The sequence below is a fragment of the Musa acuminata genome, chromosome BXJ2-11 (assembly GCF_036884655.1).
Source record: "Musa acuminata AAA Group cultivar baxijiao chromosome BXJ2-11, Cavendish_Baxijiao_AAA, whole genome shotgun sequence".
NCBI classification, from domain to species: domain Eukaryota; kingdom Viridiplantae; phylum Streptophyta; class Magnoliopsida; order Zingiberales; family Musaceae; genus Musa; species Musa acuminata.
Window position 1 is genome coordinate 32607852 of NC_088348.1, and position 26753 is coordinate 32634604.

Here is a 26753-nt window from a genome sequence, read left to right on the forward strand (position 1 = left end):
AAAAAATTTCTTTACCTATATATATATATATATATATATATATATATATATATATATATATATATATATATATCTCATCTATAAGAATGGGCTAATAATTAATCTAAATATTTCGGAAATTCAAAAAGAAACGCAATGGAGATCCTTAAAATTAGGTGAGTTGAGATCCTTAAAATTGGCTCAATGGAGAGCAGATGTAACGAGTGGTGGCCGTGGTTGCACCCTCTTCCATCAGTCACATGGCGTGCAGCAAGCTTCTTCTATAAATCCATGTATTAAGGTCGAGGGAAGACGTCCGCAAGCCTCCCTCTCCAAGGGACAACCATGGAGAACCGCTTGGAGGTACAGCATTCGGTGAACCCTAGGAAAAACGAGGCCTCTTTTTGGTTTTTTTTTGTTTCTCCCCTTTCATTATTGACAAGATTCGATTTGAAATCGTTTTCAATCGTTTTCTAATCATTAAATCATACGAACCTTTCTTTCCTTCGGAAAAATGAGGCCTCTTTTTTTTTTTTCCCTTTCGTTATCGACAAGATTCGATTTGAAATCGTTTTCTAATCATTGAATCATATGAACCGTTCTTTCCTTTTGCATTGTGGCATTTATTTTGTTGGTGGTTCATTTCGTTTATTCTCCTTGTTGGATGACTAAGAGTCATTTGGATCATGTCATGTAAATTTTGACTTCTTTTTCCACTTCAATCTCTCTCTCTCTCTCTCTCTCTCTCATTTTAATTTTTTTACCCAAGAAATCTGTTTAATATATGCCCTGACTTGGAGTTTTCTTATTTGGAGAATGTTGGATCATTTCTTTCAACATTCCATTCTTTTTTTCTTTATGGAAGCAAGCTTTTCTCTTGTTTTAAATTATGATTAACCTGTCTACTTTACATAGCACAGGTATTTTGACCGGTAAATTGGAGATTCAAATCTGTGCTTGTTCATAGACTACTACCATGATACATAATATGATTTTTCTTCCCTTTTGAAGTAGATATCATAGGCTACTACTACCATAATATAATACATAGTATGATTTTTCTTCTCTTTTTTTTTTTTTTTTTTTTTTGTCCTTTTGAAGTCTATCAACTGCTCAATTAGTGTCGAGAATGATGTTGGTCGTGGTATGGCACGCACTTATTAAAGGTTGGGGGTCCAATAAATTTTACATTTAAAATACTAGTCTGATGGACATGGTGGTGTCCGAGACCTACTTATTAGAGATTAAGAGTTCAAAACTCTTATTTAATGTATGTTTGAATATGCCAACTAGCCTATCTAGCAAAAGCCTCGACCTTGATAGTAAGATGTTGAGATCAGATCCCGTTTTCATCATTTACCCTTTGCAAGATAAAAAAGAAAAAAATAGTGCCAAGAGAGATGGAAATTTAGATGCATATGAAACCTTGTTTCTTTTTCTTTATTTTCTGCAATCAGATCAGTGCTCCAGTTTCTTTCACAACTATAAAAAACTAGGTACCATTTCCTGATTTCTGCATGTCTCAAGGAACTGGTCATGCTGAGCTTCTGTGTTCAGTTCCAAGTTTATCGGATGTTTATTGCTAGAGATACTGCCTCAATGTTGCGATCCATATCGGATGTCTATTACTAGAGATACTGCCTCAATGTTGCGATCCTTAAGCATCCTGCACTACAAAATTTAAGGATGCTTTAGCATTCTCATTATTGATCTTCCTGTTTAAAATGTGAAAGCTATGCTTACCAGAGATACTGCCTCAATGTTGTGATCCTTAGACATCCTGCACTACAAAATTTAAGGATGCTTTAGCATTCTCATTATTGATCTTCCTGTTTAAATTGTGAAATCTATGCTTACCAGAGATACTGCCTCAATGTTGTGATCCTTAAACATTCTGCACTACATTTAAGGGTGCTTTAGCATTCTCATTATTGATCTTCCTATTAAAATTTGAAAGCTATGCCCTCTACTCATCTGCTTACCATTTAAGTTGTTTCTTTCAGAACACGGGTTGGATGTCTGTTCCTCAGTTTGGAGGATGGGATAAAAATACAGATTATTCAATGGTATTTTCGCGAGCTCGTGCAAATAAGAAGCATCACAAGGCTGGGATGAGGCCCTCCAGCCTTGGAAATGCAGAGGAACTCATGGCTTACCAACAGTGTCAAAATGATGCCCCCTCCATGGTAAATGATGCCCCCACCATGGTAAATGATTCTCACCTCATCTCATTTGCTTTCACTGTGTTATCTGAAATTTACAGTTCATGAATTGAATGGTTATTTGCTTGTTTATTCTGTTCTAGACTTGGAAGCAAAGTTGACAAATTCATGTACTGGTAGGGTACCGATCAGGATTTGGACCAGTATTGTATCAGTTTGTCCTGGTGTATGGTACACCGATACATACTGACTTTCAAAAAAATCCTGAAAAAAAGAAAAAGAAACTACCTTGTAGAGGGCCTGTACCATCCTGTACTGGTGGTATTATCCCTGTATTGCCCTGACAGAGATCAGCGTACCTGGTGGTATGGACCCTGTACTGGGTATCTCGCCCAGTTTTCCCTGGTCTACATATCAGTAAGCTACTGGACCGACGGATACCATCCATAGGATACCTTACCAAACCGGGCAGCATTACAAACATTGCTCGTAAGCAACGCTCTCATGTAGGAATCTTCCATGTTTATCTGCAAATGAGTACAGGTTGCACCACCTAAGGACCAAAAGATTTTATTCATTCATCAATTTGAATAGATTAAAAATTTAAATGTTCTTACATTGACGATCATCAAATCAATTTGTGGCAATACTGGCACCAATGTCAGTGACTCCTGTCATTTGGTTTAGGTCATAGATGACTACAATCTGATCTTAAACTGTCACTAACTGAAGCTGAAAGCCCAAGAAAACTAATCAGATTTACAGCAATACAGGATGCCTTAGTTCCTTAGTTTACTAATGTATAGATTGACACATTTAAGAACTTCCAATAGGATTCTCTTCATGTGAGATGGAAGTTTGAGAATAATAGATATCTTAGCTGTTGCTATGAGCATCATTTCTTGTTGCATAAAGGTGGTGCCTGCAGAAGGTTATGCAACACCTCACACATCCTTCATTCATATCTAAGTTCATAAATTTTGTATGTTTCAAGGATCACAAGATTGAGGCAGTATATACAATTGTATTTTTGTTTTATGTAGCATATTTTGATTGCCTGAAAGGTGCTCCCTATGACATCCAGTTGAGTTTATCACTTCAGTTTGAGATGAAATCTCAAATGTGATCAAATCAATTTTGATAGACTGAAAGTTTATATGTTCTTTTAAGGAAGGTTCTTGAACCAATTTTGATGGCAATATTGGCACTAGCATCAGTGAAACCTGTGTTATTCGATCATAGATGTCTTAGGTCATAGATTGAAGCTGAAAGTCCAAAACATTGTGCTGTATCTAATAGACACAGGTGAACCATCTTTTCAGTAGTACTCAAGAAAGGCAATCAGATCTACTGCAGACTGCAGGATGTAGTATAGTTCCTTGTTTAGTAATACTCACAGATAGACACCATATTTAAGAACTTGCAATGAGATTCTCTCCATGTAAGATGAAGTTTGAGGATAGTAGATATCTTAGATGTTGTTATATGATTTCTTGTTGCATATAGGTTGTGCATGCAGTAGGTTAGGCACCACCTCACACATCGTACATTCATATGTAAGTTCATAGTTTTTTAATCTATCAAGGATCACAACATTGAGGCAGTATATGTGCAATTACATTTTTTGTTTTGTGTGGCATGTTTGATTGCCTGGAAGTAACTTCGTCACTTCAGGTTGAGGTGAAGTCTCAAGTGAGATCACGATCTGAAGAGAATAACTTATGCTTTGATTAAAATCCTTGAACTTCACCTTACGGAAAACTGAAGCCACTGTAGAAGAACTTACTTCTAACAGATATTGATTATGCCAAATGGACTAAACATTGTATGAAATCATAAAGCAAAACATAGTAAGTTATTTGAGTTTTCTCTAGACTTAAAACACATTCTGTGCTATTGCTGTCACTCTTCCTATGTATTCAAAAAATTAGAATGGAAATGGTGCCATCAAATCTTTGAATTTTCCCAGTCAATATTTGTAGCATTAAGCTATCAATACCAGTATGTACTGGCTGATCTGATATTAGCACCAACTGGTATACTAAAAAGAAATAATAAAAGCATGTTTATATGTTGAAATATATTTGGTATCAGTATAACAGTTGGTTAAACCTTTAAATGGGATACTATTCACAACAGCCACATATATTAGGTGACTCTCCTGGATGCTTAACAGTCCTCAATCACTGAAGGACAAAAGCATTTAGGCAGGCCTTAAATCCAAGTTTTTCTTAGATCTTTTCTTGATTGAAAGAAACAATCTAGACATGAAGAGAAGTTTCAAATCTATGCATCCAAGCATATGCTGGTTCTTTTTCTTGTTCAACATGAAGAGAAGTTTCAAATCTATGCATGAAAGAAATATATTTGCACTGTGCAATCATAAAGAAACTTGGTTATCTTATATGTTCAACTTGATTATTTTTCATGGAAAAATCAATTTTCAATGCAACAAAAGCTTGCTTTCATGGAAATTGAAGTTTTCAACATTTTCTGAAATGGTAGATGAACAGTGTATAGCTGTCCCTGTAAGCAACACAATTCCAATTGTATTTTGGTCATCATGAAACCATAGATCAGGATTATCTTATCAAATTAATCATGTAGTTGCTAAATGGTTTGTTTCCAAAAGGATCAACTAGTCAATGGATCATCTCTTTCGCTTAACAAGAGAGGTTTCTGGATCTTAAGAGTTGAGACAGTGAACAGAGGCTAAACCAAGTATGAAAATACTTGTGCAATTTAATAGATAAGGAGATAAGTATCAAAATGGTCTATCCCCTTCATTTGCGCTAACAATGTAACTGATAGGTTAAATTTATGCTTTTTCACATGGTCTTTTAAACACCCATTTAGATATATTCCCAGGTGGTAAATCAGTATGAGTCAACTTGTTATTGGAGATTATTGATTGGAAAAAATGATGTCAATGCCCTAATAACACATCAAAGTCAGATCCTTAAAAAGAGAACAATTTTAAAATAGGTAATATCCCCTAGCTTCAAAATCACATTAATTAGGATTTCACCCACTTCAGTGTTATCTTCTAGGAACTACTATATTGGTGTTTTAGGTGCATCCAATGAAGGAATTTTCAGAATTAATCTGTAGAAGCATCTCATGGTAACAATAATATGTTCTTGGTAAAATGGGGTTATCTCATTTGATGTATGCTTCCAACATAAATCTAAGATAAAGTTTTGTTCTCTTGGCCAGCCAGTTTCTGGTATGCCTTATCAATAACTTATGAGGATCCAAGCTTTCGACCTTATCAAATGAGAGTATTGAGATATATAAAGCTCAAAAATCTAGTTTTAGCTGCACAGGGCTGCCCTCTAAACAAATCTTTTATTTAAGACCTACAAGGGTCTTTGGGACCAATTCGAGGATCAACATATGAATTAATAGCTTCATACATCCTTGTCTACCATGACATACTCCACACGATTCAATGTTTAACACAAATGAAGAGATTTTTTTTGTTTTTTCATCTTTCATGGGTCTATATAATTATTTTGAAAAACTCATTATATTCAAAACGTCTGAGCTTTCTAAACCATGAGAAATTGTCTGTTTTGGGATGGGTCTTACATGATTTTATCCTTGGCCCCAAAAGGCACATCTAGAATTAAATATGATCGTCATAGCCCCTAGTTAGGGAGTCAAGGCCTCTTCAACCCTATAGCGGGTATCATCTGATAAGATCCACACTAGCAGTTACTGTTATTACCTCTCTAAGCCACAAGAACTACATGCTTTTGGGGTTGACCCTACATGATTTTGCTCTTTTGAGGTGGAGTGGTGGATCTCAAAAGGCACCTCTAAGTGTATAATCACCTTTGGACTATTTTAGACCTTGTTCTTCAACTCTCCAATCAATGTGAGACTAAATATGACCTTATCACTCATGTTGATTAGAATCTTTATAAAATTGAGCAAAATCTAGCATCAATGTTATTCATGAGCATAACTTGGTACTGTGATTTTGCATGTATATAAAAGCCGTGTATACTACTGTATGAAAACATGGAACACCGGTGTCCCTCTTAAACTTGGTAATATGACATGTTAACAGCAAACCAAAAATACAAAATCTTTCCAAAAAGGGTTGCTTATATACATCTACTTCAAGATATGCATAGATTGTTATGCACATTAGTCATCAATGAAATTGCTTGAATTAAGTAGGAATTTGCTCCAACAATTATGACAAGCTTTCCAAAAAGGTGGTTTAGCAAAAGCTGGGTTCTCATTCACACACAACATTTATATGCAGAAAAGGAAGAAGTCTCTGCACTATCTCAGATGCTGCATCATGCCAGATTTTTCTCTACACTGAAAATTGAAGACAAATTGCATAGAACTGATTGTAAATGAAGACATATTGAGTCTCCCTATGATACGATTCAACAATGTATTTATTCTTCAGCATTTTTTTTTTTAATCTATTTATGTGGTGACTGTGTTTTTACCTTGTATCTAAGATTATGTTGACAAATGCCGGAAAATAAATATCCCCTAGATTATGCGAACAGATCATGACAATGTATCGTTTGGTGGCAGATCATGACAATGTTTCAACACTCATTATGGGTAGTAAATTTGTCGGCTGTAACGCTGATGACAACATATACTTGTTTTGGTGATCATCTCACAACAATTCCACTGATACATTTTTGTAATCGAATGAGTAATCTCGATAACTTAAATCCTTAGCATAGAGTACAATATATATCAAACTCTTAACATCACAGGTAGGGCAAGAGGTGAGCTTGATGCCCAGACTACTGCCAGCAGCCATTAGAACATATTACTGGGATCGCTAATTGACAGCAATACTCCCTTTGGTTTGTCATGCCAATGTGACAGACCACAAATTGCTTGAGTTATTCTTTGATCATGTTGCTGCACTTAAAGGATACACAGTGTTTGAGAGAGTAGAATAAGATGTGATCAATCTGTTCATTTTTAACTTCTATTGCAGAAAGTGTCACTACAGAATGTTATCTCTCTTCTATTGCTTCCTCCCAAATCTTACTTTTTTTATTGGGGACTACTGATATGATACTAATGCTTAGGATCATGTTATGAGCATAAACCTGTTTGTTTGTATGCACAACCCAATAGATTATTAGCAGCCAAAAACCAGCAAATATATGCCCTCGCAATTATTGCATGTAAATTTATTATGCTAAATCACATGTAAGTTTATCATCGTACATAAACCACAGGTACAACACATGTTCAAACAATTACCCATCGCAAGTCCTACTTAACGGTTTTTGCTGCCCTTTTTCAACCAACTAACAATTTAAGTTGATCTTTTTCTCGGGGGGGTTTTAATGTACATTGAATTGAATCGGATGAAATCATCCATGCAGTTATCAACAAATAGAAAACACCAGGCAATCACTATGATGCAACTCCATCGAGTAGGGCAATAAGGAAATCCACAACATATGCAGATGTACAAAGTAGTTTCTATTAACAAGTTAGTCAATATTCAAAGGTTAGATACTACCTAGAGACTTTGTCATCGGCACACGCAAGAGTTCAATATACATATATGGATGTACATGAAACAAACACTAGGCAAGCACCAATACCTCATTGCTTCAAGTTCCAGTATCAACTCACATTCCAAAGCTTCTTTTTGTAAGGAAATTGCCTTCTAAGCATCAAGCGAAGAGATGCCCCTCGTCAAGGAGAAGCCCATTAGTTGCAGACAGCACGCCTAGCTGCGGTCCAATTCCCACACCCAAAGAAGCATCTACCTTGGTTTGGTCCAGGCTTGCGGACGACAGACTTGCTACTCAACACCCCACAGTAACAGTAGGTATGCTTCTCCTTCCCAGTGGAGTCCATGAAAGGATGAATCTGGACAGGCGTGCCAAACACTTCTTTAGGCTCTCGAGTGTGTTCAGATCGATCCAACAAGAAATCACAGGATGCCTTGTATTTCATGGGAACATCCATAGATTGCGACTCTAATGACTTGGTGATGGAGAACTTGAAGCCCATATCCATGAGATGAACCAGGAGGCGGGCAGTGTTACGGGCGTCATCAAGACCACAGTGTGCACGGCCCTCCCACGTCAAGCCAACATGCTCGACAGCATCCTTGAGACCGCAGCGGATGCCTTGAAACATTTCCTGAAATGGAACCTTTAAGTTGATCCACCTGATCAAAATTAAAGAAAAGAAATTTTTTGCATCACTTCGCAAGCAGTCGCACTCGAATATTTTAACTATATTGCCGTAATTGGGAATTGTATCAACATGAAAACAGAAACGTTGATGAGATTGTTAGGAATTATCATCAAGGAACCTAAAATTAGAATAGAAATCTCTCGCTTGTGGAATGTTAAGCACACACCACAACAACTAATCGAGTATCACAGGATCAACAAGCACTCTTTCTTGCTTGGTTATATAGAACCAAGAACAGCGTCCTTTTATATAGGGACTTGAGGCTAATCAAGTTTGATACATGGGGAGGCTGAAAAGTCTACACTAGAATTTCTACAGTGGCATAAATTATTGCTGACGAACAGAATCTAAATTGTCTATAGCACAACTGTTGTTCACCAAATGAAACACAACTCTTTGCAAGCAAGATTAGGTGTTGCACCTGTGAAGAAGAATTTCCACGGATCATCGAGAAGCATAGTGATTATTACCTGTTAAAGTAAGCAGGCTTTCTGATCCTTTTTAATTTGCATTCAGATTCTAAAATAACACAGCAATCCCAGTCACCCCATGTTACTACAGCAAACGTTTTGTGCTTAATTCCTTTACTTTCCAACCATTTATCATGCATGATTAGAGCTTCACTTAGAAGAACTCCTCTGTCTACCTGAGAGTACACAAAATAAAGAGAAGTTAGTAGCTTCATATCAACAGAATGCCAAACAACCCATTCAGGAGGAAGAAGGTTTTACACTTCAAAGTTCATTTCATTGGTTGGGCCCCGCTTAAGATAAGGCTCAGTTTAGGAAACATTTTTCATTGGTTAATTTTTGCTATAATTTTGAATAATGTAAATTTTGATGTTAATCTTCTTTTGTTTTATTATTAGATTCAGACAATTTAGCACTTTAATTTTCTGTAGATGGTTAAATGAATGTAATTTGATATTTAGTGGTGTAAACATATTATTAATGATAATCTCTTGCTTACTTCTCGCAATGTTTACACTTGGTTGAAACCAGATGTTACAGGTGTGGTTGATGCTACGGGTGAGATAAAATATCTTATCATGTTGATTTATTGACCTTTACAGATGCTTATCTCAAACATTCAATAAGAATACTATCAGATCATGCCAATAAAACAAAGATCCTATCAATACAACTCTCATATGGATAAGTGTACAAAAGATCAGTTTCAAACCGTGCCAAAGAGCCTATTTTTCACCATTAACTTATTGCTCATTGAAATTCACAAAACCCTAAAACAAAAAATAATGACTTATAATATGCCATCCACTTCAAAACCAAAATTACAAATAATATTCCAAGAAAGTTTTATTTAAAGATAAAGTTTTATTTATAATAGTTCAAAACGTCTTTTTTCTAACTCAATTAACAAAGTCAGCCAAATCAAGTATATTGAATAATGAAATAGTCTCCATTACTAATTCATAAAAATGGTGCTTCATAGTACAAGTATTACAAACACTTGGATATCATTAAAACAGTAATTTATATGGACACATAAATTCTTAGCTAAAAACTTAATGCAATTACCATATGTTGAGAAATGAAGAATAACAAAAACATGTAATAGAGCTGTATGCTGTGAGATAAATTCATAATAACCCGAAATTGTTGGATCCCGGTGAGTTGCTTGCAGTAATCAGTGAGATGTTTATGATATGCAGGCCTCACGTATGTTTGAAAAACAGCTTCTAGTTGACCAGTTGCACTGTTAACCAAGACAGATGGAAACTCAATGATCTCCTGAGGATGTAACTTCCTGTCTTTGTCACATGTGGCCTCAAAGTCAATAACTACAAAGTACTGAAATTCTTGAATTTGAACTTTATGTTGGTGAGCATGAGGAAACATCTTGACTGGTGGCATGTAACTGCATCCACTTTCAACAGGAATTGAATAATAATGGATTATTGGATAAATATTGTTCTCAGAGGCACTCAATTGGACTTGCTGCCACATTACAAAATCAGGTGGCTGTACAAATGCTTCCTGTTTGTAGAGTGATGCACCGTAACCTTTATTTAATATTGCATAAGGCTCCAAGATTGAGTAATTTGCTTTCGCAGAATCACAAACAGGCACACCCTTTTCATCTTTTGGCTCCGGCAGGACGTTCCAACTTTCTTGAGAGTTAGAATGAGATGCATTATACTTGGGATATCCTGAGAATCCCTCATGGATTCCTTTTGTTTTTTCTGCATTCGAAAAGACACTATGAGCAGACGTCATAGTTTCATATTAATAATATGAAAAGTGACTACAAAAGATAAATCCACATACAGAAATTGACAAAGATCGCTACGAGCTTGCACAACAAACAAAAATTCATAAATATGAGATCAAATTCTTAAGTACTAATGTGGCAAAACTATGACAGAGAAAGTCAATAGAATGCACGCCAAAAATTCATAAGATTGCAGAAAATGCAACACAGGTTTTTGAGCCAAATGTAGCACAACTATGTGAAAAATTGATTCAAGATAAAGCTTCAAGAGATGCAAATTTAATATCCACATGCAGTGTATCAGCAAATCACACTATTGGACAAACTTTCATTAAACTAGATAAATAAATATTTCACAGCAAGGATTAATTCTTGGAAACAACATAAGTGCAACATCCTCGTAAAATATAAGGGTCATCGTTCTTCTCCCCTGTAACTGGCCATGTCACTGTCATTATCTCTTGTTATACTATCCTCCATACTCTCAACAGGGTCACCATAAAAGTCCTGTAAGTGTTAAGATTGCTTCATTTAGTCAATGTTGAAGCCTTCGAGTCGCGTCTACTCATAGACTTTGTTAAGTTCAAACATAAGAGATCTGTTGATTATGAAACTAAAGCAGAGGTAGTACCCAAGTCTTCAAGACATTTTAGTTAAGTTGGGTGTCCAATTAGGATTATGTTAAATGACAGTATAACAAAACATGATCAAGACCATGGTACACCTTATCAGTCTGTACCAGTATACGGACCAGCTATTGGTACGGAATATACCGAGTTATACCGAGCGTACCAACACATGATATATGGGGGGTGTATCAATATACCGCCCGCACTGATCTCCTATCGGATCAGTATGTACTGCCCGTACCGAGTGATACGCCACGGTATGACAAAACTTGATAAAGACATCTATTTATCCATGCAAATGTTGACCAGCATGAGCATTGCATGTGACAATGACACCTCAGCTCTCAACGAAAAATTGCAGATTAGTTTTAATAGGAGTACTGTCGAGCATCCATCATAGTTCCTCAGAATTTATGTCAGTGTTCTTGAAAACTTTTCTACATGATTTTAAACCATTAATGAAGTTCCATGAGGAGGAAGAACACACAGCTACTGGATAATATGTTTCGTCACCAACACACTTTAAGCTGCAAACCCAATATATTCAATGACAAAGTCCCGTTATTATTTCACGTTCCAAGTTCATGATATTAAGCAACGCTTAACAATAAATAGAAGTTACGAGACATCCAAGATCACATGACAAGTCCACACATAGCATGTTTTCATCAAATAAAGCTAACTTCTCTAAACGCCAAATGTACGATCAAACAACTCCAAGTTTTCTAGCATAATACATAACCCATTTTTGTGGCATAGTAATATCAAATTGCTTATTTTATCAAAATATATGAATCAAGAAAAAGAAAAACAATCGAGTGAGCATAAATCCAACATTAACTCTAATAAGAATTGCCAGAAAAAATTATCAGAAGAACAAATATAAGTTATTTATAGAAACCCTTTAATCAGAACATAATGGTAATAGCAAACATATTAGTCTTTCCAAGTCAACCATCCAACCAAATCCAAACCCCATCACCCACAATTCTCACCGCCGCCTCAGCATTGCAACCCTCGAGATCGATGACCGACGCAAAAAAGACGCCAGTCTTTCACCAACTGTGCACACAAGACTCGATGATCTGATGCGGGAGAGAAATGATATCATCATCCGGTAGGAAGCTTCCTCAAACACAGCAATCTTACAACTCATGATTCCGACCAAATCCGAGCCTCAACATCTATAATTCTCATCAGGCCCCAACATTACAACCCTCGAAATCGATCACCAACCCTAAACGGATACCAATCTTTCGCCACGAGAATGCAGAAAAATCTGATGCCGGAAAGAATACAAGAGTATCCTACCTTTCGCTGCCGGATCATGATTCCCGAGGAAGCCATGTCCCTCCAAAGCACGGAACAGATTATGTTTCCCGTCGCTCGACCTAAAACCCACGATCGAACCAAAATCAAAATCCAACGCGGTCAAAGAACGCGATCCGAGAACGAACAGAAAGAGCGCGAATTCGATCAAGAAGAAACCGAAGCTCCGCCAAAATCGAAACTGTTCTTACATGGGCGTGAGAGGAATCGAGCGGGGGAAGAAAGCGGCCACAATCTTGGTCTCGTTCTTCGCTGCGAGACGAGACCCGCGTGGACAAACAGGTCTCAGATCTGCTGTTTCTTTGCAAGCAGCAGACGCCAAAAAGAGGCGACCTATAAACGTATGAGATACGTGGCAGTGAGTTATTGGTGGAAATTTTCGATCACTGGCAGAAAGATTATAATCGCCCAGAGATGGGAAGCGTGGGGCCCACGCAACATATGTCGTTTTGCCACGATCCTACGGCTCGGATAACATTCGACGAGTCGGATCGGTCCCTGAAACGGAGCAGCAGTGGACTCGGGACGACTCGCGAGTCGACTCGAGTTCACCGCGTCGACTCAACGGGCTTCTTATTCCAGGCGATGTGCGACGCGAGCCCTAGCTGCTGCCGCTGCCAACTTCGTCAGCCGAGCACTTCTACACCGCCTTTGCATGTCGCCACCTCCCTCTCCTGCAGGTTCCGTCGTCTCCTCTTCTCCCGTTCCTTCTCTTCGCTTCTCCTCCCGTCTCTTCTCCGTCGCGTCTCCTCTTTCTCTCCTCTCTTGCCCTCTCTTGTTCTCTCCTCCCATCACAAAGTCCGAATGCCTTTGTCTCCAGGAAACTTCGGTATTTGCTATCACAAGACTGTTCTAACTGCAAACTTTATGTGTTTATTGGACGATGTACCAAATGAAATGACGATATTTTGTTATAGCTACATATGTTGATCTTCTGTTATGGATTTTGATGATAATAATGGGTTAGTGTACTAAAGATGCTGTGCAATCTTTATTAGTAAGCGTATTTTTTGCTGCACGTTAAGCATAGGTTGTAATGAAACAAATCCTGCAAGTATAAAGTATCCTCTGGTCTTTAGAGAGGGAAAAAATCGCATGCCAACACCTACGTTGATGTGCTCATCATATTTGAAATCCTCCAAACTATTTATCTCCAACTTGATTCCCCCAACCTCAAGTGCATTCACCAATTCATGATAAACTGGCACCGCACAGTGAATTGAAAATGAGGAACTGAAGTGCTCAGTAAGGCCTTGCATGAACGTGTGGTTTTGTGTTTTCGTTGAGTTTTAGCATTGTGTAGCCTCTTATTGGAAAAATAAAAAAAGGTTATTATGCTGTTTACCGGTCATGATATAGAAAGCATGCATTTGGTCAAGGTCACAACTCACAAATCACAATATCTCTGGAAAAAGTTAGTAAATACAAAGTTGTTTAATTATTATAATAGCCATGTCATCACTAATACAAATATACAAACAGTCTTGAGTATCATTTTTGAGATGCTTAAGTGGCAAGACAGATTGAATCATTGTAAACCTGTAAAAAATACACAAAACAACAAATTATTATTAATTCAAATAAAAGATATGATTATCAAATTATGCCATCACTTTAATAAAAATGTAATCATTAGTTTAATATATGAGAGTTATTAAATCTTAACAAAAACAATTATTTATAAAATTTTATGTGTATATATCATCTTAGAATTACTTTTTTATGAATTCTACAGTATGAGTTTATGGCCTTCTATACAATCCTAGGCAGGAAAGCCAGTTTGACAACCGTGGCTGGGGCAAAGGTGAGAATTTATGGATGACGGGGTTTGGATTTGGACAGACGGTTGACTTCAAATGCTTGTTATGTTTGTGATTGCCACTGTATTCTCGTTAAAGGGCTTCTGTAAATAACTTACAGTTGTTGTTCTGATTATTTTTGCTTGTTATTCTCGTTATATTTTTGCTGGATCTATGTATGCTCACTTGGTTTTTTTTTTTTTTTTTCTTGATTCAGATCTTTTGATAAAGTAGGAAATTTGATATTATTTCATTTTAGAAGTAGAGTTATGTGCTTTACTTAAAAAAACACATGCATTCTTTTGCTAGTGAGCTTGGAGTTTTTTTATAACACTACTTACGATGAAGAAATTAGCCTTCGTTGATAGAAACATGCTCTGCGTAGACTTGTCACATGGTCTTGTATGTATCATGACTTTCAGTTGTTTAACTGTTGCCTAATATCTTTAGGCCTGCATAAACTTGGAACTTGAAATAATGCTGGGACCTTCTTATAAAATTATATTGAGTTTGCAGCTTAAAGTGTCAGCTTAAAATTATGCTCAATCTTGACCTCTGCCGAATGCCTGAAAGAATCTGATATCTGAATGGGTGGAGGTGTCGCCATATGGGCACTCCGAAGAGCTGCTGCTCATTCCATGAGGTGAGTGTTGCAGTCCTGTTGCCTCTGGAGTTCGTTTTGTGGAATCCATTGGGAAGGTCTAATCTAAATCCAAATATTGCTTATATTTCCCTGTCATGGTTTGCTGAAGTTGAACTGTTGGTTTGTTAGGATGTCTAATTGTTTGCATGCAAACGGTTTATTTCATGAATGCATTTTTTCTTTAAATGTTGTCATGTTTTATTTGTGATGTATGTTTGCAATTATATCTTGTCATATGTGATTTCATTTTCTTACAAAGATATTTTGCCATTTAAGAAAGAAGTAGTAGTCAATGTTTTATGAATTATAAAGTTATGTTCATCTTATGCCTGATAAAATATGGTACATCAGTCATTTCTTGAGTGCATACTGCATACTATATTTACCTTTTCTGGTTCGTCTTTGATGTTTCATTTTTTCGGGGCTTATCTTAATAATTATTAACATTTGCAATCTAAGTGCTTTCAAATGGTGCATGCCTGATAAACAAGCATGTTGTTTATTAACATTATTAACATTTCTTGTACCCAGAGACTAAAGTATTAGGTTACTTGTAACTTGTGCATGCCTGATAAACAAGCATGGTGTTGTATTTAGCTGGGTTTTAATGAGATAACAGAGAATACAAGTCTTATTGCAACTTACCATTGGAGATCATATCCTACATTGGCTGAGCTAGTAACTGGTACAGGAAACAGTGAATTTTTTTTATATTGATAAGAGGTGATATTGATTTGTTTAATGTTAATCTCAGGGGTCAGAGTCACGACATTATGTTAGCTCATGTGTGCTGCATGGATTCTAAATTATCAAGAAATATCTTGGTTCATGAAAAAGGGCATTGTGACAAAGGTTCTAACATTTCCAAGGGTTGCATACTGTTGAAGCCATACTCCAGTGGGTGTTCTTATTCTGTAATGTCTTTTCTATGGTGTCGAAAGCTTTCATCTGATGTTGGAGCAAGACAGGGCCAGAAGGATGATGATTTAGAGGATGGGTTTTCTGACAAAGAATTACCTCCAGAAGCTGATGCAATGGTAGAACTTGAGGAGAATGAGAATGATGAGGAGTTGGTGTCTGAAGGAGAGATCTCTGAAGAAGACACAAAGATAACTGCTAATGACTCACTTGGTTTGTTGGACTGTGTATCAGATTTTCCTATGAAGAAGAGAAGACGGGGAAAGAGGGCTAAATCTCCACTTTTCAAGATCATAATGGAAGCTCCATCAGACTCATTTAACAGCACACTTGATAAGTGGGTCGAAGATGGTAATTGTTTGGGACGAGATGAAATTTCTTTTACAATGCTGAATCTTAGGAGATATCGGCTTTATATGAAAGCTCTACAGGTGAGAGATTTTTGTCAATATGAACTTAGAATGTTGTTTGTTGTTTTTTTTATTTTTGATGTTGAACTCAATTGACTATGATTTTACTTGGTTAGACAAGTTTCTTTCACTCTTTGATTTTTGCAAGTCTTGAATCTACAGCATGACATTTTGTGAGCAAATCACTTTGCATATTATATGTGAATTTGCTCTTACTTTAGGTTAAGAGTATGAATAATTTAAGTGTCACATAGTCTATCGATACCAGTCAATCTTGACACATTACTCTGTCGTGCCATAGCATTCCTTACTGTGCTTGTGTTAGCATGTGCAAGGATGAGTTGCTGGGCCCTAGACTGACGTCACTGACCATCCATGAGTGTCACATGCTGCCACAGTGTGCCACACGACCCAGTAACACTAATATTGACATGGCAGAAAGGGGTGTGGAAAATCTGTAAGTTCCCAACATGGTAGTTTGACACTGCACCATGCAAAACAGTCGGAACTGACCTGTACTTTAGCCCATGAATAGGACATGAGATTGAACCCTGTCCCCATCTTCTCTCTTTAAACCAAAAAGTGGTGATGAGGAAAAAGATAAAAGAATAGACAAAATTAAAGCTTACTTGCCATCATATGGAGGGTATCCATGACACTGTTTGCCTTTTGCTTGCAGTTGAAAAATTGAATGTCATTTGCCTTCCTGTTGCCCTTGGTCCTTCTATGTTCAAGAGATTTGAGCAGGATGATGAACACATTTTCATTTTTTGTGTAACTGCATAATATATTACACCTTTTTTATAAATAGTGGCGGGAGAAGATTACATTGATGTTGCTTATGTAAAGAAAATATTATATAAACCTTTTACTGTACCAACTGATTTCACAAATTGTTCCATAACCATAATAGAACGTATCTATGGTGCCCTATCACAGAGAATGGGGCTGAAATCATACTTATCAAAGTTCAACCTCATGGCCAGTGCCCTTTTTATGTTGATCTTTTTTGTCCATTTCCAATGCACTCATATCAATGCTCTTATTGTCCAATTATGGAATGGTCACATCTCTACTATTGTGGTGTTTGCATATTCCATTATGGTCACTTAGTATAGTGATGGAGCTAGCAATTTGTTACAGAAATATATACTGATGGTTATGTCAAAGTGACTTGTGAAGGATTTGAATGAGTGCATTATTTAACAAATCGATCATGAAGCATTATTTGTGAAATCTAAATTTGTATAATTGATCACTTAACATCATATATCTATGGAATTTTTGCATACATTCTATTCTTGCATTATCTATCCTATTTTCTTTTTTTATTTCCCTTTCAAGATTGGCTTAATTATTGGTATCAATATCTCTGCAGTTTTGATTGCTAATCTCTAGCTTTGGATATTTCCTCAATAAAGCTTGTTGGTTTAGTTTTGGTACTTTACTGAAATTAATAAAAAAATAGGGGAACTTAATTTGTGCTTTGACTTGAATTTTCTCGACAAACAAATCTGAATATATCAGATATTCCAATCTATACATCTAAATGATTGATTTATAGAATCATAATTATGGGTGTATTATCCAGGGTTTATCATGCCGCGGTATATTGCCCGTCATGGGTTGTAAGTACCGGTCCGACAGGGGATTGGTACGTGAACCCTATGTCGGGTGGTCTATGTTAAATGGTCTCGTATCACCCAATACGGAGTTTGTACCAATCGAAACGATTGAAATCGAACCATTACCGACCTGTACTGATCAATAACGATCATATTGCGTTCAATATTGATTAAGGGCCATGATTGATTTGATTCTAACAGTTTATTTAACCGTTTGGGCCAGTAGAAAGGGATTTTAAATACTTTCTACTCCTTTCAACCCCTTTCACTCTCTCAAACTCTTCAACTCTTAAGCTTGTCGTATTCATATTATGGAGGATCTTATGGCCAATAGCAGTACGATGATAGTTGGTCATTCTTCTTAAAGCAGCAGTACAGTGATCGATCTTATGATACGAAGCAGTAACCCGATGGCGAAAGTAGAAGTTTTGGTATTCTCCAACCTCCTCACCAATACATGCCATAATCGTAATTGCCTCATGAGCCACCTCGGACACGTGTGGTTCACGACGATCAGACTACGACCATCACCACGTTGATGCACTAATGACATATGGTGTATCAGTATACTATATTATGGGATTAATTTCCGGATTGGTTCTAACAAACTTATCAAATTGATATACAGATACATAGGATCAAGGACTCCGATCCATCGCCCGTGGAGTCCCATCATTTTTTTTAGTGGTAGAACCAGGTATATTCATCGATCGATTATTTGATTCATTTGAATTTTAAATTTAAGTTGTTTAACTCATAATCTAACAATTCAAATCATTTCTTTGTAGATAATTTATTATCAACGGAAGGATGGTTCAGAATGTGCCACAAAGTTGTTCCTCAAAGTTTGAAAAAGATATGTGCTACTATTATTTCTTAATTTAGATTATTTTTGTTAAAATTATACTAAATTTATATTTATTTTCAACTTAAAAATCCTAATCTAACTTTTTTTTTTAATTTGTAGAAATTTTTGGAGCTAGTTTTTGCCCTTTTTCTATGTCGTCGATATGTCCCATTGTATTGACACATGGCACACGGGTATGAAGTGGCATGTACCATGCTATCGGTCAGTTAGCACACCAGTTCGAACCAATAAGATGAACCTTGATATTGTTCCCTTAGTTCGTTTTTTCTTGTAAGCTGTAAATGTGGTAAACAAGTATATTTTGGGTGTATAACCTATATAGACATCTGTCAGGGGTCAGATATTAAGATTCCAAGTGAAATTTGAGGGCAAAGGTTAAAATGACCCAAAACTTGAGCAATAAAAATGTTCTAGATCAACATGTTTTTGTTGGTCAAGCTAAAGAGCGCTTATAGATAACCCCTAAAAATGTTAGTGGATACACATAATATTTATATTCCTGTGTACTGGGTAAAAATAAGGACCTTTTGTAGATAAATTCTTGTTGATGTGTGTGTGTGTGTGTGTGTGTGTGTGTGTGTGTGTGTGTGTTTGGTTTGATGGTTATTTTACCTTCATTTTTTTCTTACATCACTTGCATTAGGATAATACATCATCAGCCTCTTGGCCTGATTCAAGTGACTTGTTGTGCTGCCAATGTGAGTTAGGGTTGCACAAATCTCTGATTCTTTCAAATGATAAGTTGGAGAGTCCTGGTGCTATTCGAAGGATGACTGAAAGATCTTCTTGGACATAAAGACCAGGGCGAACTTCAGATATGTAAGAAGACAGAACTTTTCTTCTGATCATATTGAGCTAAAGATATGTTGGAATGGTCAGTGGGTGAAGCAACATGAAGATTAAACAAAATATATCAGCTATCAGTATTTATTTGAATGAAAAAATCTTAGCAATTATAATTAAAATTCTAAACTGTAGTGTGTACCAAAAACCTTTCTATTGGAAAATTTCTAGTGTTATAAGGAACTACATCTTTTTTTACTTATTCAATATAAGTATGCTATAGAACAGTTGGCAACTAGTACAATCTAGAGACTATGTTTCTGAATTTGTGATAGTATGGCAGGCCTTGGCAACAAAAAGTGCCTTAGCAATTGAAAATCATCATCTTGAGCACTAGGGTTTTTTGATATTTAGTTTCTTAGATCTGCGGCATCTGCCTAGCCTCCTTCATGTGATCTATATGAAATCTGTGCTGTGAAGTTCTGTCTTGTTCGTTCTGTGCTAAATTAGGGTTCTTGCTATTGGAGTGTTGTAGGATAATACCATAAAGATGTGTACACTGAAGCTAAGAATTTAATTTTTATATTATTTTTGTTTGACAGGACTAGTTGATAAATACATGGTCTTTATTTTTGGACCACAGAAAGCATCTATATGCATTAACTTTGAACTAAGAGTGGTCTATTTTGTCTTTATGTGACATTTTCATATTAATTCAATTTTAATCTCTTATTCTTATATTGATATCTTTCAATAGTTCCTTTAAGATCTCAAAAGAGATCAAAAGAGCACTAACAGCTGCATGATTGTGTGTGAATTTATAGCAAATCAACATAAAGATTACATCTGGCACATTTTGTGCTGTTCAGTACCATTAATCAATTTTTCTATACAGAAATTATACATTTGAGATATCCACTTTTTGTGCATGTGCTTATTGTTTTTCATGCTAGTCCAATAACTTGTATGATCTTGTGTAGTTTCTCAAGTGGTTCGAAGCAAACAAGTGTATTGAATTTCTTGAGCATGACTATGCTTCCCATTTGGATTTGATTGCTAAAGTGCTCGGTCTTCAGAAGGCTGAAGATTACTTAGAAAAAGTTCCAGAATCCCTAAGAGGTGAGGTGATATATAGAACTCTTCTAGCTAACTGTGTTGCCACCAACGACTTACAGAAATCAGAAGCTGTTTTTAATAAAATTAAGGATCTTGGTCTCCCCATTACAACCTTTTCTTGCAACCAACTACTGCTGCTTTATGAAAGGATTGATTTTAAGAAGATTGCTAATGTTCTCTCGTTGATGGAAAGGGAGAATGTGAAACCATCTCCTTTCACATACAGGCTATTGATAGACATGAAAGGTCGTGCAAAGGATGTACTAGGAATGGAGAAGATTATAGACATGATGAAGGCCCAAGGGGTGGAGCCTAATTTGGTGATTCAAGCTATGGTTGCAAAGTATTACATATTTGCTGGCCTCAAGGAGAAGGCAGAAGCAATCTTACGGGAGATAGAAGGTGGTGACATTGAGGAGAACCATGACGCTTGCATGGCTCTTCTTCCTCTTTATGCGGCTCTTGGTAAAGCAGATGAGGTGGGAAGAATTTGGAAGATTTGCAAATCCGACCCACTTCTAGATGAGTGTTTATCTGCCATCAAGGCCTGGGGCATTCTTGGGCAGACAGAAAATGCAGAGGAAGTCTTTGAGAATATGCTCAAGAGATGGAAGACTGTCCCGTCAAAGTACTACAATGAGTTGTTGAAGGCTTTTGTGAATAATAAGCTTCTATCTAAGGGAGAGGAATTTGCAAGGCGGATGTCAGACAATGGGTACTTTATCGACCGGACAAATTTGGATGCACTTGTGAAGCTGTATGTGGATGTTGGGGAGGTGGAGAAAGCTGATTCCATATTGTACAAAGCATTCAAGTACAACAATACTAGGCCCCTTTATAGCTCGTATGTGGTGGTGTTAGATAAGTACTCTGAAAGGGGAGATATTCATAATGCTGAGAAGATCTTTCAGCAGATGAGGCAGTTCGGATATGTTGACAGATTGAAGCCGTATCTATCCTTACTCCAGACTTACATAAATGCAAAGTCTCCAGCATATGGATTCAGGGAAAGGATGAGGGCAGATAATGTATTGTCTAACAAGGTTGTGGAAACAAAACTAGCAGCCGCCGATCCATTCAGGAATCCTCAGCTCTCAGGATTGTTTGGTTGAGTTGGGAATCTTTCTTGCAAGCAAGTTGGATGGGAGCAGATAATTTATTGTCTAACAAGGTTGCGGAAGCAAAACTAGCAGCCACCGATTCATTCAGGAGTGCTCAGCTCTCAGGATTGCTTGATTGAGTTGGGAATCTTTCTTGCAAGCAAGTCGAATGAAGCAACTATACCATAATGTGCAGGCTCTGCCTTAGAAATAGGTTCGGAAGTGGTCTGAGTCCTGGTATTGGAGCATGTCTTTCATAACTACCTTGGCAGTGGAAGTATCGAAGGTGCCATGGTAGAGATTCGAGCTCTAGTTTCAAAACGAGCTATAGTGTCATAGCCCATCGTATTTTTCGTTTTCTATATATGTTAAAATTATGTACATGTAATGTATTTGATACCCTCAATCATATCTTTAGTGTCATCCTTGTTAAACTTATCCAAATGCTTATGGCCTATGTTAGCAAACAATAATAGTTTGCTGGGCTAGGAAGCAAATGTGATGGTTGTGTACTTCATCTTTAGAAATAGATTGCTTTAAGTTAAATTTCTGCGAATTAAGAAATATCAACGGGGATGTAGCTCAGATGGTAGAGCGCTCGCTTAGCATGCGAGAGGTACGGGGATCGATACCCCGCATCTCCATTTTTTTCGAATTTATGTTTTTTCTTTTGTTTTTCTCCCTAGCAAACAATAAGTTTGAGAAATAAAAAATATAGCTTATCAAAGAAAATATTTTTAAAAAAAATATTAAATAAAATATTTCATTGAAAAATCTTAATTAGATAATAATTTAAAAATGTTATAGAAGTATTTCTACTTTGAATACTACTAAAGTTAATGAAATATTCTTATAATATAATTGTGAGACTACTAAAAAATAATTTAAAAAGTTTTATAGATCTAATTGTTGGATAATTAAAAAATAATATATATATATATATATATAATTTATATTATTGAGATGAGAATGTTAAAATTGATATATAGGGTTATTATGAAAGATAAAAGAACTTTTATTTGTAAATAATTATGTATCTTTTCGATAGAGGATAAAAGAAAAGAAAATCATTTAAAATAGTATGAACTTGTGTTTAGGAGACTCTCGGATATGGTAATTAGAAGAGGTAAAATAAAGTAAATATATCATATGTAAAAGTTTTGCATGAGAAATAAGTTCAGGAGTGATCGAGTCCTATATCAAAGCAAGTAAAATAAAAAAAAATATATACCATATGAGAGAAAATTATTTAAAATGATACGAATACGTGCTTAGAAGACCCTTGGACAGATAGTCAAAAGAGATAAAATGAAGCAAATATACCATATGTAAAGGTTTTTTACGAGAAATAGGTTTGGAAGTGGTTGAATCCTAGTACATAATTATTTGTAAATAATTATGTATCCTTTCGATAGAGGATAAAATAAAAAAAATTATTTAAAATGATATGAACATGTGTTTAGGAGAGCATGTCTTTCATAACTACTACCTCACGCAATGAAAGTATCGAGTGTGGCATAGTAGAGATTCGAAACTATAGTTTCTTAGTTCATCATGTTGTTGGTTTTCTATAAGTCACAAATATGTGTATGAAATGGTATCCTCTTGATCATATCTTTAGTGTCATCCCGGTTAAACTTATCCAAATGCCTGTGGCCAATGCTAACGAATAGAAAATTTGATTAAGTAAAATGTCTACTTAATCAGATGGGGATGTAGTTCAGATGGTAGAACGCTCGCTTAGCATGCGAGAGGTACGGGGATCGATACCCCGCATCTCCATTTTTTTCAAATTTATTTTTTAATAACGTAATAATATATAAAAGAAGACTTACAAATATTTTAATAAAAAAATAAATATTTTAAATTTAATTAAATATATAGTTTTTAATAAATCTTAATAACGATAAAGGAATCCTAAATAGTTAGGCCTTTAGCTAATAGTATTCTCACTCTCACATTAAGATGTTTGAAATGATATAAACATAAATAAGATAAAATAATTAATATTAATTATAAAATAAGAGATAATAAAATTTAAATATTTAATAAAATTTTTAAATAAGTATTTAAGTATTCTAAACTTAGCTAAATATATGATTTTCTTATGGACGTGACGTAAGAAGATGAATGTAGTCACCCAAATAGTTAGGACTAAATATTATTTTCGTTGTATTCTCTCACTCTCACATGATAAATTCGATTTATTTATTTATTTGTTGTTGGTTTTCTAATAGGCTAACGTCTCCGCCCGATCACAGTTCATCTGTTTACCACTTGCCGCCTCTTCTACCCTAGAAATGATACCTTCTCTTCCTTGCTTGATGTATCAGTAGAGAATCCCGAGTCACGTCTACCAAGTGTAGATTGGCCTCCTGTATGATGCCGAGATTGAAGCTTCAGAAGGAGTCCTGAAATGGCTTCGGTAACAGAGCAGGTTCTCTGTAATATATGAATTCAGGTCTTGGCCAGTCAATCTTGAGATCGAGGAGACTAAGATAAGGTTAATTGTATCACTAGCTAGCTTTGTCAAGAAGCCACTAAGCATTAATTCTCATTGTAGTCGGAACAAAGCTCTTCCACATGCCCCATCTTGTCGAGCCCAAGATTCTGCAACCATGGCATCGGATTGCAGCTGATCACATGACTCGACACAGGAAACGATGACTACAGCACAAGAGACTCCTGCAACAGCCCAATCTCTTCAACAGCAGCGTCGTTGTTGCTGGTGGTGCTGCCAGTAGCAGGAGCTCCGATGGTGGTGGCGGTGGTGGTGTCTGTACTGAGGCTCAGCATCATCTGCCGGATGCCCCTCGCGTGCTCGAGTAGCTTGTCGATCGGCGGGATCGTCTCCTTCACCTCCTTCTGCTCCTCGAAGTCTCGCAGCCATGCATGGAACAAGGGGAAGGTGTCGGGGTCGACGAGCTTCACCTCCATGACTTCCTCGAACACGGCGAGCCAGTAGGAGCCGCACCCGAGGACGATGTCGAGCAAGCCGATGTTGTCGCCTCCAAAGAACCTCCTGCCTTTGAAGGCTCCGTCTCTTAGCTCGCGCTCGAGCAGCTTCAGGTTCTCGTGGACTTGATCGACGGCCGCCTTCTGGCCTTCGCCCGCCGACGAAAACACCAAACCCACCGCCGGCCCAAGCTGCACGCATCCGCAACAACAAAAGGCTAAGGTGATTGCAAGTGCTGGTGAGATGGTGCGTGTGCATGTAGAAGGTCACCTTGTCGTCGGCGAAGTGGCACCAGAAGCGGACGATGGCGCGCTCGAATGGGTCGGCGTGCATGATGGGGTTGTCGGTCCATGTCTCGTCGATGTACTGGAGGATGACGAGGGACTCGACGACGGGACGGCCGTCGTGCAGGAGAGCGGGGACCTTCTTGTAGATGGGGTTGTGGAGGAGGAGGGCGGGGCTGGGGTTGACCGAGTCCTCCTCCTGGTACTCGAACACCAAGCCCTTGAGCTTGAGGGCGAGCCGGACGCGGTGGGTGTGGGAGTCGGCCCATGACCCCAGGAACTTGAGAGAAGAGCTCTGGTCCATTAATGGCGATCACTGACCTCCGGAGAGTGAGGGAGGGAGGAAGGTGGAATGGCTCTATGCTTTGGTGTGTGCTTCGAAGGCCTAAAACCCTGCTTTATAGAAAATGAAGGGTGGCTTGGGGATCTGTGTGCGTGCAGGACAGTGTGCGATGTGGCAGTAACTCCCAAGTCCATAACTTGGTAGTCTTCTGCAGAACCAGAAACAAGTTAAACAACAAAGGTTTGAGCCATGACTCTGTTCAGAAGAAAGAGATCAGGAGGAGCTCCAAGTGGAGGTGCATGGACAGTGGAAGGAGGATGGAGATGAAGCAAGCGTGCGTTTAGGGTGGAAGCCTATCACGCCATTGTCGCCTGCTGCATGGTACGTATGTCTGTACTTGGCCCACATGACGCCAAGAAGATGTTACCATCACCAGGCCATGAATCTCGGAAACATTCACCAAAGGAATGGGTCTGCGGTGCGGCAATTGAATCGGTCTGCGTGCGTGTTCTTGGCCTCCCCCCCACAGGACCATACGGTACACAAGCATTCCATCGAACACTTACACACTCCTTCGCGACATCTCGTGGTGCCTTCCTTGTCTTCGTCCTCTTCCAAGTGCTTCCCCCACGAAAGGACACTGACGTACTCCGTCTTCCCGGTCTTCGATAGCCAGCTTCGCAGACTCGATGCTGCTTACAGTAACAGCAGGTAGCGTTCTCCAATTTGGATAGGAATCCATCCTTCCGGACACAGATGGCGCAGTGGCACTGTTGGAAGGCCAGGAGGGAGAGGAGAGGAGAGGAGAGGAGCACACATTTTACTGGAGCCCATTCCTCAGCCCGCACTGCTGCTGACGCGTGCTGCTGCAGCCTTTGGTGTGCCCTTCGCCGGGACATTTGCCGGAAAAAGGAGCTGACAGTGCCCGGTCGTCAGTTCTCCGTGGCTTCGAAGATGTTTGTGTTGGGTGGATTATGGCGTGGGCACTGTCGAAGTGCATATTATACATAGTGGTTGTGCACACATCCGAAGCAAACATATCAAATATATCTCCAACTATGTCATACATATATAAAACTAACAGTATTTTCCATGTTTTGATGAGAGTGGAGGAGTTCTTAAAGTTGAATTTAGAGTATCAAAATTTTATATTGTTGATTGAGGAATATTGGCAATTTATCAAAGCTTTGACACATGGTGACTAGCTATTGGAGAAAAGATAAAATACAATGAAATAAATAAGTAACAATCAGAATAACACATACTCAAAATATTTTCTCATTAAGAAAAGTTTTTTGTAACCATAAATTATCATTAAGAATATTTTTGCCAAGTAAAGATTATTAATACTCTGAGTAAAAATATTTTACTCAAGTAAAGATCATTAATACTCTGAGTATTAATACTTTGAATAAAAATATTTTAAA

At 37.4% G+C, this 26753-nt stretch overlaps 3 protein-coding genes, 1 long non-coding RNA gene and 2 other non-coding genes across 13 annotated transcripts; 4 read left to right on the plus strand and 2 right to left on the minus strand.

Moving 5' to 3' along the window:
• The first annotated feature begins 196 nt into the window (after positions 1-196).
• Positions 197-6612, plus strand: LOC135627293 (uncharacterized). Its single transcript, XR_010492579.1, has 3 exons — positions 197-342; positions 1983-2186; positions 6418-6612. It is a non-coding gene; the product is annotated as an uncharacterized LOC135627293 (long non-coding RNA).
• Positions 6613-7607: 995 nt separating this feature from the next.
• Positions 7608-12876, minus strand: LOC135626949 (uncharacterized). 3 transcript variants are annotated; one of them, XM_065132805.1, is made up of 5 exons: positions 12733-12876; positions 12524-12603; positions 9962-10554; positions 8822-8997; positions 7608-8322 (listed from the first exon to the last, which is right to left on the minus strand). In XM_065132805.1, coding segments are annotated over exons 1-5 (1317 nt in total). In that variant the 5' UTR covers positions 12735-12876; the 3' UTR covers positions 7608-7856. The 3 variants fall into 3 exon arrangements, with proteins under 3 accessions (XP_064988877.1, XP_064988876.1, XP_064988878.1); XM_065132804.1 differs by having other exon boundaries at positions 9890-10554; XM_065132806.1 differs by lacking the exon at positions 12524-12603 and having other exon boundaries at positions 9890-10554; positions 12733-12839.
• A 187-nt stretch (positions 12877-13063) lies between these two features.
• Positions 13064-22321, plus strand: LOC135626948 (pentatricopeptide repeat-containing protein At1g80270, mitochondrial-like). 6 transcript variants are annotated; one of them, XM_065132802.1, is made up of 5 exons: positions 13166-13221; positions 14277-14345; positions 14791-14983; positions 15738-16332; positions 20568-22321. In XM_065132802.1, the coding sequence occupies exons 3-5, from the start codon at positions 14928-14930 to the stop codon at positions 21813-21815; spliced, it is 1899 nt and encodes a 632-aa protein (XP_064988874.1). In that variant the 5' UTR covers positions 13166-13221; positions 14277-14345; positions 14791-14927; the 3' UTR covers positions 21816-22321. The 6 variants fall into 6 exon arrangements, with proteins under 6 accessions (XP_064988869.1, XP_064988875.1, XP_064988873.1 ...); XM_065132797.1 differs by lacking the exon at positions 14277-14345 and having other exon boundaries at positions 13064-13221; XM_065132803.1 differs by lacking the exon at positions 14277-14345 and having other exon boundaries at positions 13066-13221; positions 14857-14983.
• Positions 22322-22374: 53 nt separating this feature from the next.
• On the plus strand, positions 22375-22447 carry TRNAA-AGC (transfer RNA alanine (anticodon AGC)). Its single transcript has one exon. It is a non-coding gene; the product is annotated as a tRNA-Ala (tRNA).
• A 1065-nt stretch (positions 22448-23512) lies between these two features.
• On the plus strand, positions 23513-23585 carry TRNAA-AGC (transfer RNA alanine (anticodon AGC)). The gene has a single exon. It is a non-coding gene; the product is annotated as a tRNA-Ala (tRNA).
• A 754-nt stretch (positions 23586-24339) lies between these two features.
• LOC135627174 (glutathione transferase GST 23-like) lies at positions 24340-26283 on the minus strand. Its single transcript, XM_065133174.1, has 2 exons — positions 25030-26283; positions 24340-24950 (listed from the first exon to the last, which is right to left on the minus strand). Exons 1-2 carry the CDS (start codon positions 25345-25347, stop codon positions 24471-24473), a joined length of 798 nt encoding a protein of 265 aa, XP_064989246.1. The 5' UTR covers positions 25348-26283; the 3' UTR covers positions 24340-24470.
• Positions 26284-26753: the final 470 nt, after the last annotated feature.